The 24058-nt window shown below is 41.8% G+C and overlaps 1 protein-coding gene across 1 annotated transcript in view; it reads right to left on the bottom strand.

The window, feature by feature from the left end:
• Positions 1–22144, bottom strand: part of ylpm1 (YLP motif containing 1) — a 152524-nt gene extending 130380 nt beyond the window's left edge. The window contains exons 1-2 of the mRNA XM_068038138.1: positions 21505–22144; positions 2244–2324 (exon numbers count right to left, since the gene is read on the bottom strand). Of these exons, the coding sequence (XP_067894239.1) occupies positions 2244–2324; positions 21505–21951 (528 nt within the window). The 5' untranslated portion in view covers positions 21952–22144. The remainder of the gene's footprint in view (positions 1–2243; positions 2325–21504) is intronic.
• Between the last annotated feature and the right edge of the window lie 1914 nt (positions 22145–24058).

Below are 24058 nucleotides of genomic sequence, written 5' to 3'. Positions count from 1 at the left end.
CTATTCAATAGGTTGTTGCATGAAGAATAACTACTACTGGAAACTGCCATGTGAACAGTTTACGTCTCTACAGCCTCCATATTGTCTACATTAACCCTGTTTATATATAGACCTAATGTACTGAAGTTTCTTTGTCAGTGGAAGCAGTTTACTTTGTTGTGATAACTGGGAGAAGCAATATATTAACAAAGGTGGAACCAGATCACTATTATTAGCATTGAGAAACAACACATTAATATGTACATTCATGTACCTATATATTTTAAATGTTTAGTTATTACAGCTTTACTCCTTCTCTTCCTATATATAAAATCTAATTTTTTTATGCCATGAAAATAATTTCGTGAATACTCTAATATTTGAAAATAATATCAAGTTACGAGGAGAGATGGGCCAGTAGTAATAACTCACAGCCATGTGTTCATTACTAAAACACCTGATGCTACCAGTACAGTGGCATAGTGGCTGCATTACTGGACTAATTCCACGGTGGCAGTTTGTGAATTTAAATTCAGTGTAAAAAAAAAACACTGGAACAAAAAGTGACTATGAAGATGCTGGATTGTTATACAAGTCCAAGTGGATTACTAATGTCTTTAAGGGAAGGAAACCTGCCATCCCTTACCCAGTTTGGTCTATACATGACTCCAGTCCCACACCAATGCGGTTCTTAATGTTCTCTGAAATGGCATAGCAAGGCACTCAATTGTATTAAACTGCTACAAAAAAGGAAAAGCAGACAGACCACCCTGGTTCAAATAAAGTGTCAGATTTGGGCTTGATGCAGGCACACCCAGTCCAGTCGATCCTAAAATCCTCCTCACTAACATGCGGCAACAAGGCCAAAGTTAGGAGCGCTGTCGCACAGACTAATCAAGCAACAGCTTGGCATAGTCATATGCACAGTCATGTCTATCAGCCAACGTCCAGACTCCTTTCTTTTTAATTCTTTCATGGGTTGTAAGCATTGCTGGCAAGGACAACATCTGTTGCCCATCCCTAATTGCCCTTGAGCAGGTTATGGTGAGCTGCCTTCTTGAACTGCTGCAATCCATGTGGAGTAGGTACACCTATAGTGCTGTTTGGAAGGGAGTTCCAGGATTTTGACCCAGCAACAGTGAAGTAACGGCGATATAGTTCCAAGTCAGGATGATGTGTGGCTTGGAGGGGAACTTGCAGGTGGTGTTGTTCCCATGTGTCTGCTGCCCTTGTTCTTCTAGGCTGTAGAGCTTGTGGGTTTGGAAGGTGCTGTTGAAGGAGGCTCAGTGAGTTCCTGAAGGGCATCTTGCACATGGTAAGCATTGCTGTCACTTCTCAAAGTGTTTTACAGCCAATAAAGTACTTTTTGAAATGTAGTGACTGTTGTAATGTGGAGAAATGATGCAACTAATTTACGCACAAGGTCCCACAAACAGCAAGGTGATAAATGACCAGATAATCTGTTTCAGTCATATTGGTTAAGGAATAAATGCTGGCCAGAATAGAGAGAACACTTTTCTTCTCTTTGGAAAGTGCCATGGAATCTTTTAGGTCCATCTGAGCGGGCAGATGGGGCATCCGTTTAACATCTTAGGGGAAAGATAGCACACCCAACAGTACAGTACTCAGTACTAAAGCGCCAACTTAGAATACATGCTCAAGCTTCTGAACTGGGACCTACACCTCATTAGCTCCACTCCCTGACTTAGAAAAAAATGCCAATGGTCCCATCAGGACTATGTTGCCTGCTGTATATTTGGAAAAATAAAATTAAAATTCCAGCCTCATCAGGATTTGCTACGTGCTCTTCCTGGTTTTAGCTAGAAAATATTTTTAAATATAGTTTGCTGACCATGAGTTCACCCCTTTATTTGTTAAACTTTTGGCATACAGTACCAATCCCACTGCATCAAAAAATTAAAAGCTTCAATCTCTGGCAAGCTATTCTCCAAAAACTTTGAATATGCAGCTCCTCTTCCACTTCATGTCCCAGTTCCAACTCCTCTGTCGTTGTTTCAATTCAGCACCATCCAAACCCACTCCTCAACCTTCCTGGTTCAGCGTGTCACACTTGAAGCAACCATACTTTTATCAATGTATCATTTGACCAATCATGAGTTGTGATACGGGATACTGACCACTACTTGAATATACTGTAGGGTCAAAGTGGAGGAACTTCTCCAATTTCTAGTTCACAGTACTAACTTACTAATACTTCATCTACACAGTGAACATACATTTCTCACAGGATGTCTCTCACTTACTTGATAGGAGCCATTTACTGCTTTGGTGCAATCGTTAGACTTCTTATCGCCAGATGCCGTCACAGTGCTCGCTGCCGCTGACTGAAATATACAAAACTAGAAATGTTAAGATAGTAGGCCTTTTCATTAGTGTAGCTTAAATATATATTTTGTCAGTAATTAAATGTTAGGAGCAAGGATTTTCTCAGTGTACATTCAAACAGGAAAATTTAAAATAAAGAATTACTAAATCTTCAAGTGCAATACAAACAATATTCCTCTATTCCTTTAGGAAGACAAAGAATATTTTAAATGAAGAAAATAAAGGGCATTTAATACATATTCTCCATTTGTGGGAACTTGAATAATGCAGGTTATATCAGAACGACTGGGGCTCATCAATACTTGTCTTGGTGCCTAGAAAAAGAAATATATTTGAACCCAGATTTCCTTTTAATCCAGTGAGTTCTCATTACTATGTGTGTATAGTATTCTAGTGGTTTATAGCAATGAAACCCAGAGGACACAAGCTAAAATCCCACCATGTCAAATTGTGCAACTTAATTCAATAAATCCGGTAATTCATGGGCTAGAAATAGCTGACCGAAAGTTATAAACACCCAACAAGGAGTCAGAGTTATTTACGGCACAGGAGGCAGCCATTTGGCCCATCGAGTCCATGCCAGCTCTCCACGGAGCTATTCAGTCAGTCCCCCACTCAATCCTCGTAGCCCTGCAAGTCTATCTCCTTCAAGTGGCCATCCAATTTCCTTTTGAAGTCATTGATTGTCGCCACTTCCACCACCCTTGTGGGCAGCAAGTTCCAGGTCATTACCACCCACTGTGTAAAAAAGATCTTCCTCATATTTCCCCTACATCTCTTGCCCAAAACCTGCAAATCGGTGTCCCCTGGTCTTTGCACCATTAGTAAATAGGAACAGTTTTTCCTTGTCTAACCTATCTAAGCCTGTCATAATCTTGTACATGTCTATTAAATCTCCCCTGTTCTAAGAACACCTCCAGCTTCTCCAACCTAACCTTGTAACTAAAATCCCCCCATCCTTGGAACCATTCTGGTAAATCTCCTCTGCACCCTCTCAAGGACTCTCTCATCCTTCCTAAATTGTGGTGACCAGAACTGGACGCAAAACCAGAGCTTTATAAGGGTTCAGCATAACTTCCCTGCTTTTGTACTCAATGCCTCTATTTATGAAGCCCAAGATCCCATATGCTTTACTAAACACTCTCTCAATATGCCCTGCCACCTTCAAAGATCAATGCACATGCACCCCCCAGGTCCCTCTGCTCCTGCACACTCTTTAGAACTGTGCCATTAAGAATATAATGCCTCTCCCTATTCCTTCTGCCAAAATGCATTACTTTATACTAGTCAGTATTAAATTCCATCTGCCACCTCTCTGCCCATTCTGCTAGCCTATCCATGTTCTGTTGCAGGCGATTCATATCATCTTCAATATTTGCCACACCTTGAAGTTTGGTGCCATCGGCAAATTTTGAGATTCAACTCTGAATGCCAAGCCATTTATATATAGCAAAAAAAAAGTGGACCTAGCACTGTCTACCATCCTCCAGTCTGAAAAACAACCATTACCACAGCTCACTGTTTTCTGTCCTTAATCCAATATTTTTATCCAATTGGACACTGTTATTCCATGAGCATCAATGTTGTTAACCAGTCTTTTATGTGGTACCTCAAACTCTTTCTTAAAATCCAAATAAACATTCACTGCATTCCCTTCATCTACCTTTTCTGTTACCTCATCAAAATATTCAATTAGATTAGTCAAGAATGATCTTCCTTTTACAAATCCGTGCCGGCTATCCTTAATTAACTCGAACCTCTCCAAGTGTCTGTTGATTTTTTCCCCTGATTATTGTTTCTAAAACCTTATCCACCACTGATGTTAAACAAATTGCTAGGACTGTCCTTACACCCTTTCTTGAATAAGGATGTCACATTTGCCACTTTCCAATCCTCTGGCACCTCACCGTATCCAGGCAAGTTTGGAAGATGATGTTAAGCCCTTCCGCCATCTCCATCCCCACTTTTTTTTTTAGCAACCTTGGATGCAAGCCATCCAGACCAAGCAACTTATCTACTGCATAGCCAGCTTTTTTAATACTCTCCCCCCATCCCCAACTTTTCAATTTTTACCCTATCCATTACCTCTACTCTATCGATATTTTGTCAGATTCCACTTCCTTAGTGAACACATACAAAGTACTCATTTAGTATATTAGTCTTGCCCTGTGCCTCTAAGCATGCATTACCCTGTCTCTTAATAGGCCCCACGCCACCTCTTACTACCCATTTACTATTAACATGCAGAAGAAGATTTTTAGTTTCCCTTTTATGTTGACTGCCATTCTATTCTCATATTCTCTCTTTACCAGTCTAATTTTCCTCTTCACCTCCCCTCTCAACCTATTGTATTTGGCCTGGTTCTCACTTGAAGAATTCACTTGGCATGCATCATACAGCTTTTTTGCTTCATTATAATCTCTATCTCCCTCGTCATCCAAGGAGCCCTGTTAGTTGCTCCTTTACCTTTCATTGGAATGTACCTAGCCTGTACCTGAAGCATCTCTTCCTTAAGGGAACCTGCCTCCTCTGCCTGGCCTAACCGAAACACGATTCAAGTTCCATACTATGTGGCTGACTCTTATGTCCTCAGGAATGGATAATAAATACCGACTTAACAGTGTTGCCCACAGCCCATGAAAAAGTTTCTCTAACAAATTGCCCGCATGTTGTAAGCCTTTCTGAACTGTAAAAAATTCCAAGTTTGCATTATTACAATTCTGAAAGAGCTATCATACATATTGTAACTTTGTTGTAAACTACCAAAAACATTTAAGGTGACACCACCTCTTTTCCCTCCCATCCCCAAAACACACACTATCATTTGGCAAGACCAAGATTTTGGCAAAAAAGGTGCAGAATTCAAGGTGTGGGGAAGCACAGGTCAAAATCCCCAATCCACTGAAACACTGGTAGATGTATGAACATCAGGCCATGAGGACTCCTGGTGACAAAACACGTGGGGATATTAAAGTTCTTTAAGCACTACTTCCCTCTGTGGGAAGCAAATACCCAGAAGTCATGATTTTATCCTAAAATTATCCTTGAAAATTTTTTTCCATGGAATAATTCTATTAACAAAATAATTTGTTTCAACACTTGTGCAAAGTTATTCACTACAACTCCTCTGAACTCAATATATTCAACTTCATCATCTTTGTGTCATGCAGTTGATTCCGCTAACCCCAGTAGCAAGTCATATAATCCATTTTGGGATCCAATGCAGCTCACAAGGTGTGAATGACCATTGTATGCTCTCCCTTTCAAAATATTTTGTGTCATCAAGAATAATTTATTCATAAGCAGTTTTATTTCGAAATACATAAGAAATTGGATTCCATACATGCAAACTCAAAAGAGCTTTTCAAAAATAGGGGAATGTATTTAACACCCTCAAGAATGCTTCCTGATGTCAGATTGAGTAGCCAGCATTTCACAAAGAAAGAATTACATTTATAAAGCGCCTTTCACAACTTCAGGATGTCCCAAGCACTTCACAGCCGATGAAGTACTTTTAAAGTGCAGTCAACTGTTGTAATGTACAAACGTAGCAGCCAATTTGTGCATAGCAACGGCCCACAAACGAGATAAAATGATTAGATCATTTGTTTTTACATTAGTTGAGAGATTAATATTGGCCAGGATCCCACTTTTCCACTAACATCGGCAAGGACACGCTACTGGGCTAACACTGCACTGCTCACTGATCTACACTGACCCCTGGTCCAGCTACGCCTCAATTTGAAAATTCTCATCCTTGTTTTCAAATCCCTAGATCTCTATGCTCTTTGAATTCAGGCCTTTTGGTGCATTCTTAATTTCCACTGCTCGACCATTGGCAGCCTTGGCCCTAATCTCTGGAATTCCCCCCCTAAACCTCTCCATCTCTCACATTACGCTCCTTAAAACCAACGTCTTTGTCCAAGCTTTTAGTCATCTGTCCTAATATAAGTGCAAGTTTCTGTTGTTGTGGTTACAAGGCAGTAATGTAATCAAGGAGCTCCAGGTCACCATAAACTACATGGACAAACAAGCATCCCACAACATCTTCCCATGCAATTGCAAGAGGTGTTAATACCTGCCCTTTTATTTCCTCTCTCCTCAGTATCCAAGGTCCCAAGCACTTCAGGTGAAGCAGCGATATACTTGTACTTCTTTCAATTAAGTATACTGTATTCGCTGCTCACAATGCAGTCTCCTCTACATTGGGGAGACCAAACACAGTTTGGGCGACTGCTTTGCGGAATACCTTCGCTCAGTCCGAAAACGTGACCCCAAGATTCCGGTCGCTTGCCACTTGAGCACACACCCCTGCTCTCTCGCCCACATCTCTGTCCTGGGCTTGCTGCAGTGTTCTAGGGATCAACGCAAGCTCGAGGAACAGCACCTCATTTACTGATTAGGCACACTACACCCTCCTGGACTGAACACTGAGTTCAATAATTTCAGAGCATGACCGACCCTTTTTATTTTTGTTTTTTATTTTATTTTGTTTCATCATTTTTTTTAACTATGTGCCTGCCCGCTGGTTTTTTCATGTTTGTGCTTTTGGCTAGGGCTGTTCATTATTGTGACATTTAACACCCTCTCTGCACTAATGCTTTGTCTTTCACCACACCATCAGCGCACTCTCTTTGCCTTTGTGTCATGACCTCCTTGTCAGTTAATCTCTCTGGCCCTCTGTCCTATCGATACCTTCTCTTTTGTTCTCTTTTCCCCACCCCCGCTTTATTTGCTTAAAAACTATTACATTTCTAACCTTTGCCAGTTCTGATGAAAGGCCAGTGACCTGAAACGTTAACTCTGTTTCTCTCTCCACAGATGCTGCCAGACCTGCTGAGTATTTCCAGCACCTTCTGTTTTTATTTCAGATTTCCAGCATCCGCAGTATTCTGCTTTTATGGACAAACAAGCAGTTTGGAACCATCATAAACCCAAGATGTGTCTTGTAATCAATTTGGTTTTATAAATAGAGGCATGGAGTAGAAAAGCAAGAAAGTTATGCTAAACCTTTATAAAATACTGGTTAGGCCCAAGCTGGAGTACTGTGGCTAATTCTGGCCACCACACTCTAGGAAGAGTGTCAAGACCTTTGAAAGGCCACACAGGAGATTTACTAGAGTGGTATCAGAGGTAAAAGACGTCAGTTACATGGAGAGACAAGATAAAACAGAGCTGTCTTCGTTAGAACGGAGAAGGTTAAGTTGCGATATTAGAGGTCAAAATCATGAAGGGTAAATGAGAAACTGTCCTATGGCAGAAGGGTTGGTAACCAGAGAACACAGATTTAAGGTAATTGGTGAAGAACTAGAAGTGGCTTGAAGAAAAAGAACATTTACACATTAAGTTACGGATCTTGAATGAATTGCCTGAAAGGCTGTTAGAAGCAGATTCAATCATAACTTTTAAAAGGGAATTGGACAAATACTTGAAAAATGCACGCATCTGGGAAAAGAGCAAGGGTTTGGGACTAATTGGATTACTCTTTCAAAGAACTGGCATAGGCACATGGCCTCCTTCTGTGTTGTATCATTCTATGATTCAATGAATTTCAGGTCTCTTTATATTGTAGAATTTTAGAAGGCAGATACCTGTGTTGTTAAATCTAATGCAACTGCCCTCATTGACATTAGCCAGGTCAGCCTATTTAGTTGATGCATTTTATGCCTTCACTATTACAAATAAGTAATCTGCATTTGATTATCAGAAATAGAAAAGGACAGACTCCAACTGACCCAGACTGAAACTTCTTCCACTTTGCCACACTTACATCTCCCACAGAACAGAAAGATACAAGTGTAGAAGTCTATCACAAAGATTAGCAATCATTTTATCATTTTCCAAGCCATATTTTACATTTAGCGGTGTCATGATGAATCATCAGCAATTCCTAAGGTGACTTTTTTGCCGTTCAAAGAAATGGTGCAGACGTTATAGAAAGGGCCAACCCCTCATCTCAATGTTACCCCTTGGATCCACCTGGCACACCACCATCTTCTCAAGGGCAATTAGGTATATGCAATAAATGCTGGCCTTGTCAGCAATTCTCCCATTCCGTGAAGAAATAAAAAAAACTTATATCATGATATTGTTCCCACTTCATAACTACAAAGTTTGCAGATGCCACAAAACTTGAAAATGTAATAAACATTTGGACAAACAGCCTTGTAAAATGGACAAACAAGCAGATAAAATTTAATGCACACAAGTGTGAACTGATTTATTTATATGATGAGGCAATGTAAATTAAACGGTATAAGTTTAAAGGGGGTGCAAATGTAGGGAGTTCTGAGGGCGCACATACTCACGTCTTTTATAGTTGTAGGATAAAATTGTATATCAGAATAAATTGATATCAGAATCGTTCCCCAGTGGAGCTGGAAAGTAGAATTTGGAAAATATGGATTGGGTATTTGAAGATGATACGAAGATCAAATAAAGCTTTATAAGCAATGGCATAGAGTACAACAGGTAGGAAGTTATCCTCAACTCTTCTCAAATGCTGGTTAGGCCGCAGCTGGAGTACTGTGTTCAATTCTGGACATCACACTTTAGGAAGGATGTCAAAGCCTTAGAGAGGTTGCAGAGGAAATTTACTAGAATCGTACCATAAGGATGAAAGGCTTCAGCTATCTAGAGAGACTAGGGAAGATGGGATTGTTCTCAATGTGGTTGACTCTTAAATGGACTAGCAAGCCATTCAGTTGTATCTAACCGCTACAAAGTCAGTAAATAATGAAACCGGACGGACCACCCGGTAGAGGCCTGCGACCTGACCCGAACCCGACAGGACCCGACGTGTCAGGCTCGGATCAGGTTGGGATGAGTCCAGGTCGAGTCAGGTCGGGCCGGATACACACGGTAAGTGCTCTGCTAAAAACTTACCTGAGCTGGGAGTTCGGGACGAAACTGAGTCTGCGCAGTGAGCGAGTGACATCTTGCATGTTCGGTGTCAGGAAGGTATGTAAACAGATGGTCGGGTTGGGCCATGTTGGGGCGGGTTCGGGTCGGGTCGGGCCCAGGGCTAAATAGGAGGGACTCGGGCCGAGTTCCTTTTGAGCAGGCCTCTACCACCCGGCATCAACCTAGGGACCAGAAACAACAACGGGAAGCCCAGCCCTGTCAACAGTGCAAAGTCCTCCTTACGAACATCTGGGGGCTTGTGCCAAACTTAGGAGAGCTGTCCAACAGACTCGTCAAGCAACAGCCTGACATAGTCATACTCATGGAATCATACCTTACAGAAAATGTCCCAGACATCGCCATCCCCGGATATGTCCTGTCCCACCAGCAGGACAGACCCAGCAGAGGTGGCGGCACATTGGTATACAGTCGGGAGAGTGTTGCCCTGGGAGTTCTCAACATCGACTCCAGACTCCATGAATTCTCATGGCATCAGGTCAAACAATGGGCAAGGAAACCTCCTGCTGATTACCACCTACCGCCCTCCCTCAGCTGATGGATCAGTACTCCTCCATGTTGAACACCACTTGGAGGAAGCACCGAGGGTGGCAAGGGCTCAGAACGTACTCTGGGTGGGTTCTGCAATGCCCATCACCAAGAGTGGCTCGGTAGCACCACTACTAACTGAGCTGCCCAAGTCCTAAAGGACATAACTGCGAGACTGGGTATGCGGCAGGTGGCGACGGAACCAACAAGAGGGGAAAACATACTTGACCTCATCCTCACCAATCTGTCTGCCGCAGATGCATCTGTCCATGACAGTATTGATAGGAGTGACCACCGCATAGTCCTCATGGAGATGAAGTCCCGCCTTCACACTGAGAATACCATTCATCGTGTTGTGTGGCACTACCACCGTGCCAAATAGGATAGATTTTGAACAGATCTAACAATGCAAAACTGGGCATCCATGAGGTGCTGTGGGCCATCAGCAGCAGCAGAATTGTATGCAACCACAATCTCTAACCTCATGGCCTGGCAGATCTCCCACTCTACCATTACCATCAAACTGGGAGACCAACCCTGATTCAATGAAGACTGCAGTAGATGATGCCAGGAGCAGCACCAGGCATACCTCAAAATGAGGTGTCAACCTGGTGAAGCGACAACCCAGGACTACTTGCATGCCCAACTGCGTAAGCAGCATGCAATAGACAGAGCTAAGTGATCCCATAACCAACTGATCAGATCTAAGCTCTGCAGTCCTGCCACATCCAGTCGTGAATGGTGGTGGACAAGCAATTAACTGGAGGAGGTGGCTCCACAAATATCCTCATCCTCAACGATGAGGGAGCCCAGTGCAGAAGATAAGGCTGAAGCACTTGCAACAATCCTCAGCCAGAAGTGCCGAGTTGATGATCCATCTCGACCTCCTCCTGAAGTCCCCAGCATCAGTATCACAAATGCCAGACTTCAGCCAATTTGATTCATTCCACGTGATATCAAGAAACAACAGAAGGCACTGGATACTGTATAGGCTATGGGCCTGTGCTCCAGAACTACCCGCACCCCTAGCCAAGCTGTTCCATTACAGCTACAACACTGGCATCTACCCAGCAATGCAGAAAATTGCCCAGGTATATCCTGGACACAAAAAGCAGGACAAGTCCAACCCACCAATTACCGCCCCATCAGTCTACTCTCAATCATTAGTAAAGTGATGGAAGGTGTCTCAACAGTGCTATCAAGCAGCACTTGCTTAGCAACAACCTGCTCAGTGACGCTCAGTTTGGGTTCTACCAGGGTCACTCAGCTCCTGACCTCATTTCAGCCTTGGTTCAAACATGGACAAAAGAGCTGAACTCAAGAGGTGAGGTGAGAGTGACTGCCTCGGCATCAAGGAGCCCGAGCAAAACTGGAGTCAATGGGAATCGAGGGAAAACTCTCCACTGGTTGGAGTCATACCTAGCACAAAGGAAGGTGACTGTGGTTGTTGTAAGTCAATCATCTCAGTTCCAGGACACCACTGCAGGCATTCCTCAGGGTAGTAGCCTAGGCCCAACCATCTTCAGCTGCTTCCCTTCCTTCTGTAAGGTCAGAAGTGGGTATGTTCGCTAATGTTCAGCACCATTCGCAACTCCTCAGATACTGAAGCAGTCCGTGTAGAAATGCCAGAAGACCTGGACAATACCCAGGCTTGGGCTGATAAGTAGCAAGTAACATTCGCGCCACACAAGTGCCAGGCAATGACCATCTCCAACCAGAGAGAATCTAATCATCTCCCCCGGCATTCAATGGCATTACCATCGCTGAATTCCCCACTAGCAACATTCTAGGGGTTACCATTGACCAGAAACTGAACTGGAGTAGCCATATAAATACCGTGGCTACAAGAGCAGGTCAGAGGATAGGAACCCTGCGGCGAGTAACTCACCGGAGTGTGATGGAATACTCTCCACTTGCCTGGATGGGTGCAGCTCCAACAACATCCAGGACAAAGCAGCCCACTTCATTGGCACCCCATTCACAAACATTCACTCTCTCCACCACCGACGCACAGTGGCAGCAGTGTTTTCCATCTACAAGATGCACTGCAGCAACGCACCAAGGCTCCTTAAGACAACACCTTCCAAACCCGTGACCTCTACCACCTAGAAGGACAAGGGGAGCAAATGCATGGGAACACCACCACCTGCACGTTCCTCTCTGAGCCACACAGCATCCTGGAACTCTCTTCCTAACAGTACTGTGGGTGTACCTACCCTCATTGACTGCAGCGATTCAAGAAGGCAGCTGACCACCACCTTCTCAAGGGCAATTAGGGATGGGCAATAAATGCTGGCCTAGCCAGCGACGCCCGCATCCCATGAATGAATTTTTTTTTTTAAACTACAGGCCCGCAGGTTTAACACCAGTGGAGGTAAGGTTTTAGAAACAATGATCGGGGGGGAAAAAACAAACATTTGAACAGGTTTGAGCTAATTAAGGATCGCCAACACAGATTTGTGAAAGGCAGATCATGCTCGAGGAATCTAATTGAATTTTTTGAGGAATTAACAGAGAAGGTTGACGAAGGGAATGCAATGGATGTTGTCTATTTAGATTTTAAGAAAGCGTTTGATGAAGTACCATATAAAAGGCTGGTTAACAAAATTGGGGCTCATGGAATAGGAAGATCAATGTCAGCTTGGATAAGATATTGGCTTAAGGACAGAAAACAGCAAGTTGTTGTAAATGGTTATTTTTCAGACTGGAGAATGGTAGACAGTGGTGTTCCCCAAGGGTCAGTGCTAAATAAATGACTTGGATATTGGAAGAGAGAGTAACATTTCAAAATTTGCCAATGATACTCAGAGGATTGGCAAACAATGAGGATGATACAAATTGACTGCAATAAGACACAGATAGGCTGGTAAAATGGACAGACAAGTGGCAAATGGAATTTAACAGAGAAGTATGAGGTGATGCATTTTGGTAGAAGGAATAGAGAAGGGCTATATATTCTTAATGGCACAGTTCTAAAGCGTGTACAGGAACAGAGGTACCGGGTGTAGTTGCACCATCTTTGAAGGTGGGAGGACATACTGAGAGAGTGGTTAGTAAAACATATGGGATCTTGCGTTTCAGAAATAGAAGTATTGAGTACAAAAGCTGGGAAGTTATGCTGAACTTTTATAAAGCTCTGGATAGGCCACAACTAGAGTATTGTGTCCCGTTTTGGTCACCATACTATAGGAAGGCAGTGAGGGTCCTTGAGAGGGCACACAGGAGATTTACCAGAATGGTTTCAGGGATGAGGGATTTTAGCTACAAGGTTAGGTTTGAGAAGCTGGGGTTGTTTTCCTTAGAGCAAATGAGATTGAGGGGAGATTTGATAGAGGTGTACAATATTATGACAGGTTTGGATATGGTTGACAAAGAAAAGCTGCTCCCATTAGCAGATGGCACAAGGACTAGTGGACACTGATTGAAGGTTTTGGGCAAAGATGCAGGGGGTATATAAGGAAGAAGTTTTTACGCAGTAAATGGCAATGATCTGGAACTCGCTGCCTACAAGGGTGGCGGAGCAGAGACAATCATTTCAAAAGGAAATTTGATGGGCAGTTGAGGGAAATAAACCTGCTGGCTACAGGGACAGAGCGGGGGGAATGGGACTGACTGGCTTGTTCTACAGAGAGCCGGCACAGATTTGATGGTCCAAATGGCCTCCTTCTGTACTGTAAATGAATCTTTGATTCTACAAGGCATTCAGCCGAGTTCTGTAGGAGCAGGTTTTCTCAATCTCAAGAAATCCAATTTCATACTAACTAAGGGAACAAGCAGGACTTGGTTGACCATTTCACTATAGACGGTACATTATCATCAGATGGTGCCACACATCTATTACGGAAATCTATGCAGATCAGAAACCAAAGAATTTTTTTAGATGTGGAGAATATACTACACACTAAGCATAGGTCCAGAAAGCAGATGAGTAACAAAGTCTGACCAGCTCATAAAACACAAACATTGCCACCATTTCTTTACTAACAGTTGTCTATTATTGGTATATACAGGCTAAAAGAAATTTCATAGAGTAAAATACTATGCACAGATTGTTTAGTGTGCAATTGCATCATGGATCTTAGCTGTTCAAACTAAAACGTCAAAGCTGATGAATGCATCCAAACACAGTAATGGATATTTGGGAGTTCAGAGTTGACAAAGTGGCTGACTTCATCCCATGCCACCAGCCTTCAGCAGATCAGCTGGAATTTCCACCATCTACATGATCCCTCCCCAACCTAACAAAAACAGTTATTCTCTCTGACAGCCCAGTTCACTATTCCACTGCCATCCCCAGCAAATCCCCAGCGTGTTACCATCCAAGTGCAGGGAATGCAACATGTGTTCATTCACCTCCTCCCACTCCATGATCTATGGCCCCAAACGCTTCGCCTATATGCAAACAGCAGTTTAAATGTATTTCCTCTAAATATATACTGCATTGACTGATGATGCTGCAGTCTTATCAATATTGGGAAATCAAGTGCAAATGTGGTGGCTACTTTCCTGAGTACCTTTTTTCCCTTTGTCAAAGAAAAGCAGACTTGCAACAGGTAGTGCCTTTCACAATTTCATCACGTTCCAAAGCATGCCACAGTCAATGAAGTACCTTTGAAGTGCAGTCACTGTTGCAATGTAGAAAACATGAAAATCAATTTGCACAAAGCAAGTTCCCACAAACAGCAATGTAATAGTGTCCAGATAATATGTTTTAGGTGTCGGTTAAGGGATAAATATTGGCCAAGAAACCTGGAAAAACTCCCCTGCTCTTCTTCAAATAGTGTCATGGGATCTTTTATCTGAGAAAACAGACAGGGCCTCAGTTTAGTATCTCATCAGAAATATGGCATCTTTGATAATGCAGCACTTGCTCAGTAGTGACACTGGAGTGTCAGCCTCGATTTGTGCTCAAGTCTCTAGAATGGGACCCGTAGCCTTCTCACTCAGGGACAGTGTGCTACCCACCGAGTCAAAGCTGACACCTCAATCTGAGTTTTTAGACTTTGGCCTTTTACAATATTCCAGTGAAGCTCAACACAAATTCAGGAACCACATCACCTTTCTCCTGGTGGTCTGCAAGCTTCTGGCTGAACTATGATTTTAATAACTTTACATCTTAACGAGAGTGTCCTCTCACTCTGCAGCAGGGAAGTGCTGACAATGCAGGATACATTTACTGGTGTCCATAGAAAAGAAGTTGAGTTGGCACTGAGATCAGAATGAAATACTGGTGTTAAAATCTTTGCCATTGGTGTTGGCCTGCTTTCTCTCTCTTTTTGGGGCCAGTGAATACCACTCTTTTGCCTGCCTGATTTAGTCTTTCAACCTATCTCTTCTCTTCCTTGGGTTCCTTCCCACTAACTTCTTTGTTTCTCAAAAGCATTTGATTTCTTTCTTTCCACTGCCTGATTTAAAAGATCATCTCAGTTCTTGAACAACCTCATGCTTTTGTTCTCAACAGGTTGAAGGTCATCCACCAAATATTTCCTCGCGTCTTCCCCTACCCAATTCAGATTCTATTAAAATACTTGCTCCTGTTTCACCAATTAAGGACTGTATTGTCAAAACATGAATTTCTGTACTCACCACCAATAACGACCATTATGTGTCATCTGTGTTGTTGCAGCAATTAAAATGGGAGCTGGGCAATTCTGGTTGGGTGCATTTGTACATTTCTGGTAAGCTTTTTAAATGCAGAGTTAAATTGGACCAATTCTTGAATTATCACCTTGAAGACAGTTTTTACCCATGACATCCTGTTGATCTCTGACAATCTGATACAATGATGTGCATTTTTTTGTTCAGTAGTTGAATTTCAAGAGTTAGAAAGTATATCTCTAACAAGTTAGCCTCATTCAGCAGTGCTTCTGAAGCCAGAGAAGCAGGCAACTTCTGTGGAAGGTTGGCAGGAAACTCCATTGTGAAGTTATACTCAAGGATCCAGTTTCAGGTCTAGTTTTACATTGGGTTTTGCCACAAGAGATGCTGCCATTTGTTATTTTACTTTTCAAAGGTGAGGAATGACTAGGTTCTGTATATTACAGCAAATCTGTTCATTTTTGCCACTATTTTCTTAACTAATTAATGATAAATTTATGCTCTAAGACAGAGTCTGCTAAAATGTTCATTCTACTGCTTTTCAAAATCAATAAGATAGTGTGTGGAAATATGATCTATCCAATTAGTTGAAAAAGCAGAAAACAGCTCACCATAATTACTTGGATCAGATCACTTGCATGAGTGAATCTTAATATGAAAATATCTTGATGTAAAAGGCTAAATACATAAAACATGCTTCTGCTTAAAAGGAGCTACATGCAGCATCTTTAAAGGGGGATAAATTTAAAAGGGAGTAAGGAAAGTACATCCCCAGTGTAACAGTGTTTGAATAACATGCAGCACTTTAAAAAAAAATTCAATATCCTGAACTTGAAGGTTAACCAGGTCATCCCAGGTGCGCTTCACAACTTTATCCTTCTTGATCTCATTCATTTACATGCAATAATTCAGTAATATCACTGACAGTCACAGGGACAGCTTCATAGATAGGCCAAATGGCCTCCTTCTGTGCTGTATGATTTTATGAATCTATGAAATGTAAGCCAACAACACTATCAACCACAAAATTGTTGCCATAATTAAGCTCTCAATGAATCAAATCTCTCCAACAGCAAAACCAAAACTGCACTTTCTGGCTCCAAAAGAATCTATTAACCAGAATCTAGCAGTTTGCAAAATCAGCAGACTAATTGCCCCAAGTGGATTTTTAACCACAAATCCAGTTTATTACCAAGACATCCAAACATTGCCCACGTGGTCCTCCATCGCTGCTCCACTGCCTAACCCATACTCCATGTCTTCTTCACATCAAGGATTGACAAGTCCAGCACACTCCTTGCTGGGCTTAATTTCCAGCCTTCACAGACTTCAACCAATGCAGAACTCTACAACACACCCATCAACCCATCATTTCTGAGCACCAATAGCTCCATGAGCCCAGCAAATTGACTTCAAGATCCTAGATTTCAAATCCTTGCATAGTTTTAATGCACGTTCTGAGCAATCTTCCACAGCCATATGATCCTGTCCACAACCTCTGCTCGTCTAATACTGCATTACTTCTCATTCCCTGATCTCTCTGTTCCATTTTGTATGTCAGCCTTTAAGTCACCATGTCCCTGCTTTTGGAATACTCTCCCAAAACTATTTGTTTGCCTTGTTGCTTTCTAAAGCCTCTTAAAATCTCTTCACAAAACCTAAATTTTTCCCTCTTCAATGCTCAGTGTCCACCATTCAGCCTTTTTCAGTGCTGGTATTCAGAGATTTATATAAATGCAAAAATAAAAGCAAAATACTGCGGATGCTGGAAATCTGAAATAAAAACAAGAAATGCTGGAACCACTCAGCAGGTCTGGCAGCATCTGTGGAAAGAGAAGCAGAGTTAACGTTTCGGGTCAGTGACCCTTCTTCGGAACGGACAAATATTAAAAATGTCACAGGTTATAAGCAAGTGAGGTGGGGCAAGAGATAACAAAGGAGAAGGTGTAGATTGGACAAGGCCACATAGCTGACCAAAAGGTCACGGAGCAAAGGCAAACAATATGTTAATGGTGTGTTGAAAGACAAAGCATTAGTACAGATTAGGTGTGAATATACTGAATATTGAACATCAGCAAGTGCAAACCTGAAGAAAAACAACCTGAAAAAAACAGTGGGTAAGCAAACTGAACAAACTAAGATGAAATGAAATAAATGCAAAAAAAGGTCATGGAGCAAAGACAAACGATATGTTAATGGTGTGTTGAAAGACAAAGCATTAGTGCAGAAAAGGTGTTAACGGACTGAATATTGAACAGCAAGTGCAAGCATGAAAAAAAACAGTGGGTAAGCAAACTGAACAAACTAAGATGAAATGAAATAAATGCAAAAACAGGTTGTAAAAAATGTAAAAAAGAAAAAACTAAAAATGAAAGTAAAATGGGGGGCTGTCATGCTCTGAAATTATTGAACTCAATGTTCAGTCCGGCAGGCTGTAGTGTGCCTAATCGGTAGATGAGATGCTGTTCCTCAAGCTTGCGTTGATGTTCACTGGAACACTGCAGCAATCCCAGGACAGAGATGTGAACATGAGAGCGGGGGGAGTGTTGAAATGGCAAGCAACCGGAAGCTCAGGGTCCTGCTTGTGGACTGAATGGAGGTGTTCCGCAAAGCGGAACAAAGCACAGGTGCTTATAACCTGTGACATTTTTAATATTTGTCAGTTCCAAAGAAGGGTCACTGACCCGTAACGTTAACTCTGCTTCTCTTTCCACAGATGCTGCCAGACCTGCTGAGTGGTTCCAGCATTTCTTGTTTTTATTTATATAAATGCACATGGCTTTTGCTGACTTTTAATTCTCCTAGGCTACCTTGCAGTGTCAAAACATTGAGAAAACATATTACTATTTGGTTCTAGAGCACATTGTGTTGATGGCACAATTTCTTGGATTTAGATGGCTCCAGTCTCTGAAGCTAGTCCAAAACCATGATCAACATAGTTTTCAATAAACCCACTTTGCCATGTGTGGCTGCTATCAGTGACATCATGGAGTAGGCTGAGACACCTGATCTGGTAGGTTTCTTGTCAGCCAAGACAATTCACATCAATGAAAGGAAATGTTAAACAAAACTTTTGAGAGCTTTTTTCTCAGACCAATCACTTCATATTTTCTGAAGACAATGATTCTTTGTTTTGATCCCACAGGCAGCATTAACGTTCTGGTACCTCATCATTTACACGTGAGCTGCAACGGCTATTCAAACATTAAGCCCGATCATGTCCTCATTTGCTGTCCACTGATGTGCATTCCTCGCTGAAGTCATTATCAGGATTGGAAGGCATGGAAGATTTCCTTAATCCAGGTGCCGAAGTCAATTGTACTGCCATGCTACCTGCGCTCTGACTGAAAACAGATATCTCAGCATGGATTAAAGTGGAACCTGTGACGTTCTTCATCTCTATAGCTCAACTGTTCAATAGAGAATGTAGGGTTAGATGTTTCAGATCTATGACCCTTTGTCAGAACGAAGGGTTAAATTCCTTAACTAATAATCCTACCTTCCTTTCTCCACAGTTGCTGTTTGAACTGCTGAGTGCTTCCAGGATATTCGGTGGTTTTTATTTCAGATTTCTAATATCCTGGATATTTTACCTTTTATTCATTAGATAAACTTTCTCTGCCATCAGTACAATATTTCTGTAAGCATATCTATATTTCTATATAAGACAGGTACTTTAAACATACTGGAATAAGTGTTGCAAACAAAATTTTAATAACTACTTTATGGAGCAGGAAATATTGCTGAAACAATACTGCAAAAGACAAGAAAACTTCAAGACAAAGCAGGATAGCAGACAGAGGATGTTCAAGGAGTGACATGCCACTGATTATCTCAGTGTCCTTGTTAGTGATATATTAAGTGTGCATCAACTCTAATTGTTCTCCATAGAATGCTAATTCAACAACTGTAACAGTTCCCCATAACTGTAAGTCTGCATATACATTACAGACATGGGTCCTAGTATGATAAAACTGCCTTCTGAACAACCCTAAATTGGCACTTCGTATTCACATATTTCCCTTCACATGGCCTCACTAGATTTTACCCATCTAGACATTGTGCCTACCTCACTTATTAAACTGCGATTTTAAATACAGAAGTGATCAGCTACAAGTGCCACTTTCAACAATCCCACCTTGCCCTAAAAACTTGAACTAAAAGTAAAATTTTACCAACTTGAAAATTAATTTCAATTAGACAATCTTCTAATCCAGTCAGCCCTACCTCCCTCCAAGTCAGCTGATGTATCCGACATGACAAAAATTCTTATTATGCCAGTTACTATCCCGTACACCTCAAAAGTTATATAGGTCAGAAATGTACTACAACACTGTAACTCCATCCCAGTAAATAAAGTGCCTTATTTCTAACAGATTGTTCATGGCCTAAAATCAGAGGTAGCAAAATAAATAACAAAGCTCTTTAGCACAGCACAGTAGCTCAATATATATTCCTGCCCAAAATAATGCAGTTTCCAATTTCAATCATTCCAATATTGTGACACCAACCTTTCCTCAGGAAGGGAAGAACAAAGGGCAGACTTACTGCACAATTTCACCCAACATATACAGCTTTGCCAGTACATTCAACATATTTTTGCAGGGTGTTAAAGTAGGAATTACTGTCGGGAGACAATATAAGCTAACTAAAAGGTTTTACAGTGATATACATATTAGGTTGTGATTTTTCCTATAGTTGTAAGAAATACTTTGGTTTTAGTTGGAGAAATGGAATCTATACCTACTCTAACTTTTTAAAATATGAGATATTATATGGAACCTAGCACAAAAAACAAGATGATTTATGTTCTAACCATCAGCCACAGGCTTAATCAGCAATCATCTGCACTGACAGTGAATAGCTGTCATCCTTTTGTTCCTGTACACCAATCAAAACATTTGTTACTTAATCCTGCATGTTAGGGATTGCAAAAATGTCCCTCATCAATGTTCAAAACAAAAGGGACACAGATTCATTGCCGTGTCAATACTTCACTGACATCGCCCAACAGACATTGGGATTTCCACCAACAGTTTGGTGCATGCAGTTTTTTGGGAAAAAAACATTCTCAAGGGCAAAATCTGAAATGCAGGGACAAAACTTTGCTTTCCACTACAATGCTTAGCACAGCATCTCACTCATCTTCCTAAAATCAAAGTTTTCTGACAACAAACGCAATAACTCTGGATTGATCAAATGGCAGATTAGGCCAGGTTATAGTTTCATAAAGAGTTCCCAATCTCAACAATGTCATCAAGTAGCACCAAGGAAATCAGACTTTCTCCCAAAACAAGGAAAGGCTTCTTATCTGAAGCTACATATAGTATACCTCCAAATCAATTGTCTTAAAAGCAGAACTGGTAGAAATTTGCCAACAGATTTCCAACATATTCATCAGGAAACATTGTTGGAAAGGAAACAGGTGGGGAAAAATAAATTCAATCGGAACACTTGCTCCACTTATATATTTTCTGTCATCATGACTTTCCAGATCAAAGAACCCTGTATGCCAAGTAATTGGTGGATATCTATTTGATTTCTAACAATACTTAGTGTTCAGAAACACACAATTGTTACAGCACAGAAGGAGGCCATTCGGCCCATCGTGCCTACACTGACTCTTCAAAGGAGCAATTTACCTAATGCCACTTCCCCACTTTCTCCCCATAGCTCTGAATTTTCCTCCTTTTCAGATAACAATCCAACACGCTTGTGAATGCCTTGATCGTAAGAATGTAGTTTACATCCACCCTATGAATACAGATAGTAAGAATGTAGTACAGTTCCCTTTTGCACGACTGTCGCTCTCACTGATCAGGTCATTTCCCCTCTGCTAAATGTTGCCTCAGACTGTAGCAATTTCTCAAGTTTTTTTATGAAGGGTTCAAACAGGAAATCACATCCCAAGGATGCGATTCAAACCAGATTCTCTCCGTTCCTCAACTATTCATTTTTTTAAAAAGAGAACAAATTAAAGATAAATGGTTTGACTTGTTGCAAACTATATTCTAAATTTCAGTTCCTAAGTAATCTATCTGGATTTTTTTTCATGTTAGTACATGTATTTAAGGTTTTTAAAGTAGAAACATATCTGAAATAGTTTTGTCTTTTTCTTTCCCTTTACCTCACCTGTAAAGCCACGGAGGAGTAATCTGGATGTTGTTGAGTGGGTTGGTTCGTCTGCGTTAGTTGGGTCTGAGTATTGGTGGTGTCCCAGAGGTTCTGAGGTGGTGGAGGTTGCTGCAGATGAGGCGGCAATGGTGGTGGTGGTATGGACGGTGGTGGTTGGTGTTGATGGGCAGGATGCTGCAACACCGACTGCAACTGCTGCTGGTGCATTTGCTGCAGCTGCTGCATCTGCTGAAGGTGCTGCTGCCTTAGCGTCTGAAAGTTAGACGCTAAACCAGCACTGGGGATTGGCGGTGGTACGGTGGTTGGGCTAAGAGTGGAGCCAACGCCAACCACCATACCTGGGGCTGGCACACGCGGCCCGGGAGGCAGCGGCGGCTGAGCTGCTCCGCCATAGTATGGAAGGTGCGCCCCTCCCCCACCATACCGACCCCATGACGGATACATCGGGTTTTAATCTTTATCCAAATACCGTCAACCGACGAAAGTAACACGACGGGGGTGAAATATAACGGATATTATTACAATTCTGACAGGCTGCCCTGTCGAATTGGAGCCGAAATATCCACAATAAGCAGTCAATATTTCAGACTCTCCTTCATTCTTCGCTGATCGGCGCCATTACACGAAGAACCAAAAAACAGACGCTTGGCGTCATCGCGTCACGTTCCCATTTCCCCCCACCAGCGCGCTCGACCTGATGTCGCAAAGGTGAGGCACGTGGGGGCTCGTTTCCCTTTCGTTTTACGACATAATGGTCGAAGAGATTTTTGTGACTTTTGAAAGGTTGGGAGCGCCATCTTTGTTATTGGCACCACGGTATGGAGACGTATGTTCCAGTCTAGAGAGATCATCTGCGAGTTCTGCAAGATTAAGAAAGGGTTTCATAGGGTGGACGTAAAGATGTTTCCACTTGTGGATGAGACTAGAACTAGGGACCATATATGTATGATAGTCACTAATAAATTCCTAAGGAATTCCGGAGAAACTTATTTACACAGATAGTAGCTAGAATGTGGAATTTGCAAACACAGGGGAGTAGTTGAGACAAATAGCCTAGATGCATTCAAGGGCAAGCTAGATAAGCATGAGAGAGAAAGGAATAAAATAAGTTGGTGATGGGGTTAGATGAAGAGCTGTGGGAGCATAAACACAGACATTGACCTGAATGGCCTGTTACTGTGCTTTTTTATTTTTTACAATGGCCAATTTACCAAATAACCCACAAGTCTTTGGCATGTGGGAGGAAACTGGAACACTTGGAGGAAACACACACAATCACAGGGAGAACTTGCAAACTCCACACAGGCAGTACGCAGAACTGAACCTGGGTCGCTGGAGCTGTGAGGCTGCAGTGCTAACCACTGTGCCACCCCTTTTATGAAAGGAAAATTGTGTTTAACAAATTTAGAGTTTTTGAGGATGTGATTATGTGATTAATAGGATAGATAAAGAGGAACCAGTAGATGTAGTGTACTTGGATTTCCAAAAGGCGTTTTATAAGGTGCCACACAAAAGGTTAATAGGCAAGATAAGGGTGCATGGATAAAGGATTGGTTAATGGGCATGACGCAAAGAGTAGGCATAAATGGGGCATTTTCGAGTTGGCAGGCTGTGACTATTAGAGTGCCGCAAGGATCAATGTTGGGGCCTCAGCTATTTACAATCCATATTAATGACTTAGACAAAGAGACAGAGAGTAATGTATCTAAGTTTGCTGATGATACAAGGTTAGGTGGAAATGCAAGCTGTAAGGACACAGAGAGGCTACAAAGAGATATAGACAGGTTAAGTGAGTGGGCAACAAGGTAGCAGATGGAGTATAATGTGAGGAAGTCTGAGGTTATTCACTTCGGTTGTAAGAAGAGCAGAATATTTTTTTAAAAGGAGAGAAACTTTTAAATGTTGATATTCAGAGACTTGGATGTGCTCGTATAAGGGACACAAAGTTAGCATGCAAATACAGCATGCAATTAGAAAGACAAATGTCACATTGGCCTTTATTGCAAGGGAATTGGAGTATAAGATTGAAGAATACTCGCTACAATTGTACAGGGCTTTGGTGAGACCATACCTGGAATACTGTGTGCAGTTTTGGTCTCCATATTTAATGAAGTGTTATGACCAGGTGAGAAAGGAGTCGAGGGTTCCCTCTCAGCCTTCACCTGGTGTTACTGTAACAGGGTTTAATTTTAAACACACCATTTTTTTTAGCTCCCCCTTAGTGAATCCTTGTTCACTAACTTCCAATTATAAGTCAAAGAAACTAGCAAAACAGGTTTTCTTAGGTTTGAACTTTATTAAACTTAAACTCTAATTCGGTTAATGCCTACAGATACGCACTGCACCCACGCTAGCGTGCATATGCCATACACACATGCAGATAGAGACAGAAAAGAGCAGAAGAAATAAAGTGGAAAAGTTTGAGGCAATATCTGAAGATGGTTTTGGTTACTGTTCTTCGAGCTCACTCTAAAGTCCTTGATTATAGGTAGGTCTTGCTTTTCGTTGGGGCCTAGTATTCTTCTTCAATCTTGTTTGATGTTGGAGACCT

Source organism: Heterodontus francisci, chromosome 9, assembly GCF_036365525.1.
Source record: "Heterodontus francisci isolate sHetFra1 chromosome 9, sHetFra1.hap1, whole genome shotgun sequence".
In the NCBI taxonomy this organism is placed as follows: domain Eukaryota; kingdom Metazoa; phylum Chordata; class Chondrichthyes; order Heterodontiformes; family Heterodontidae; genus Heterodontus; species Heterodontus francisci.
This window is presented reverse-complemented; position numbering and strand designations above follow the sequence as displayed.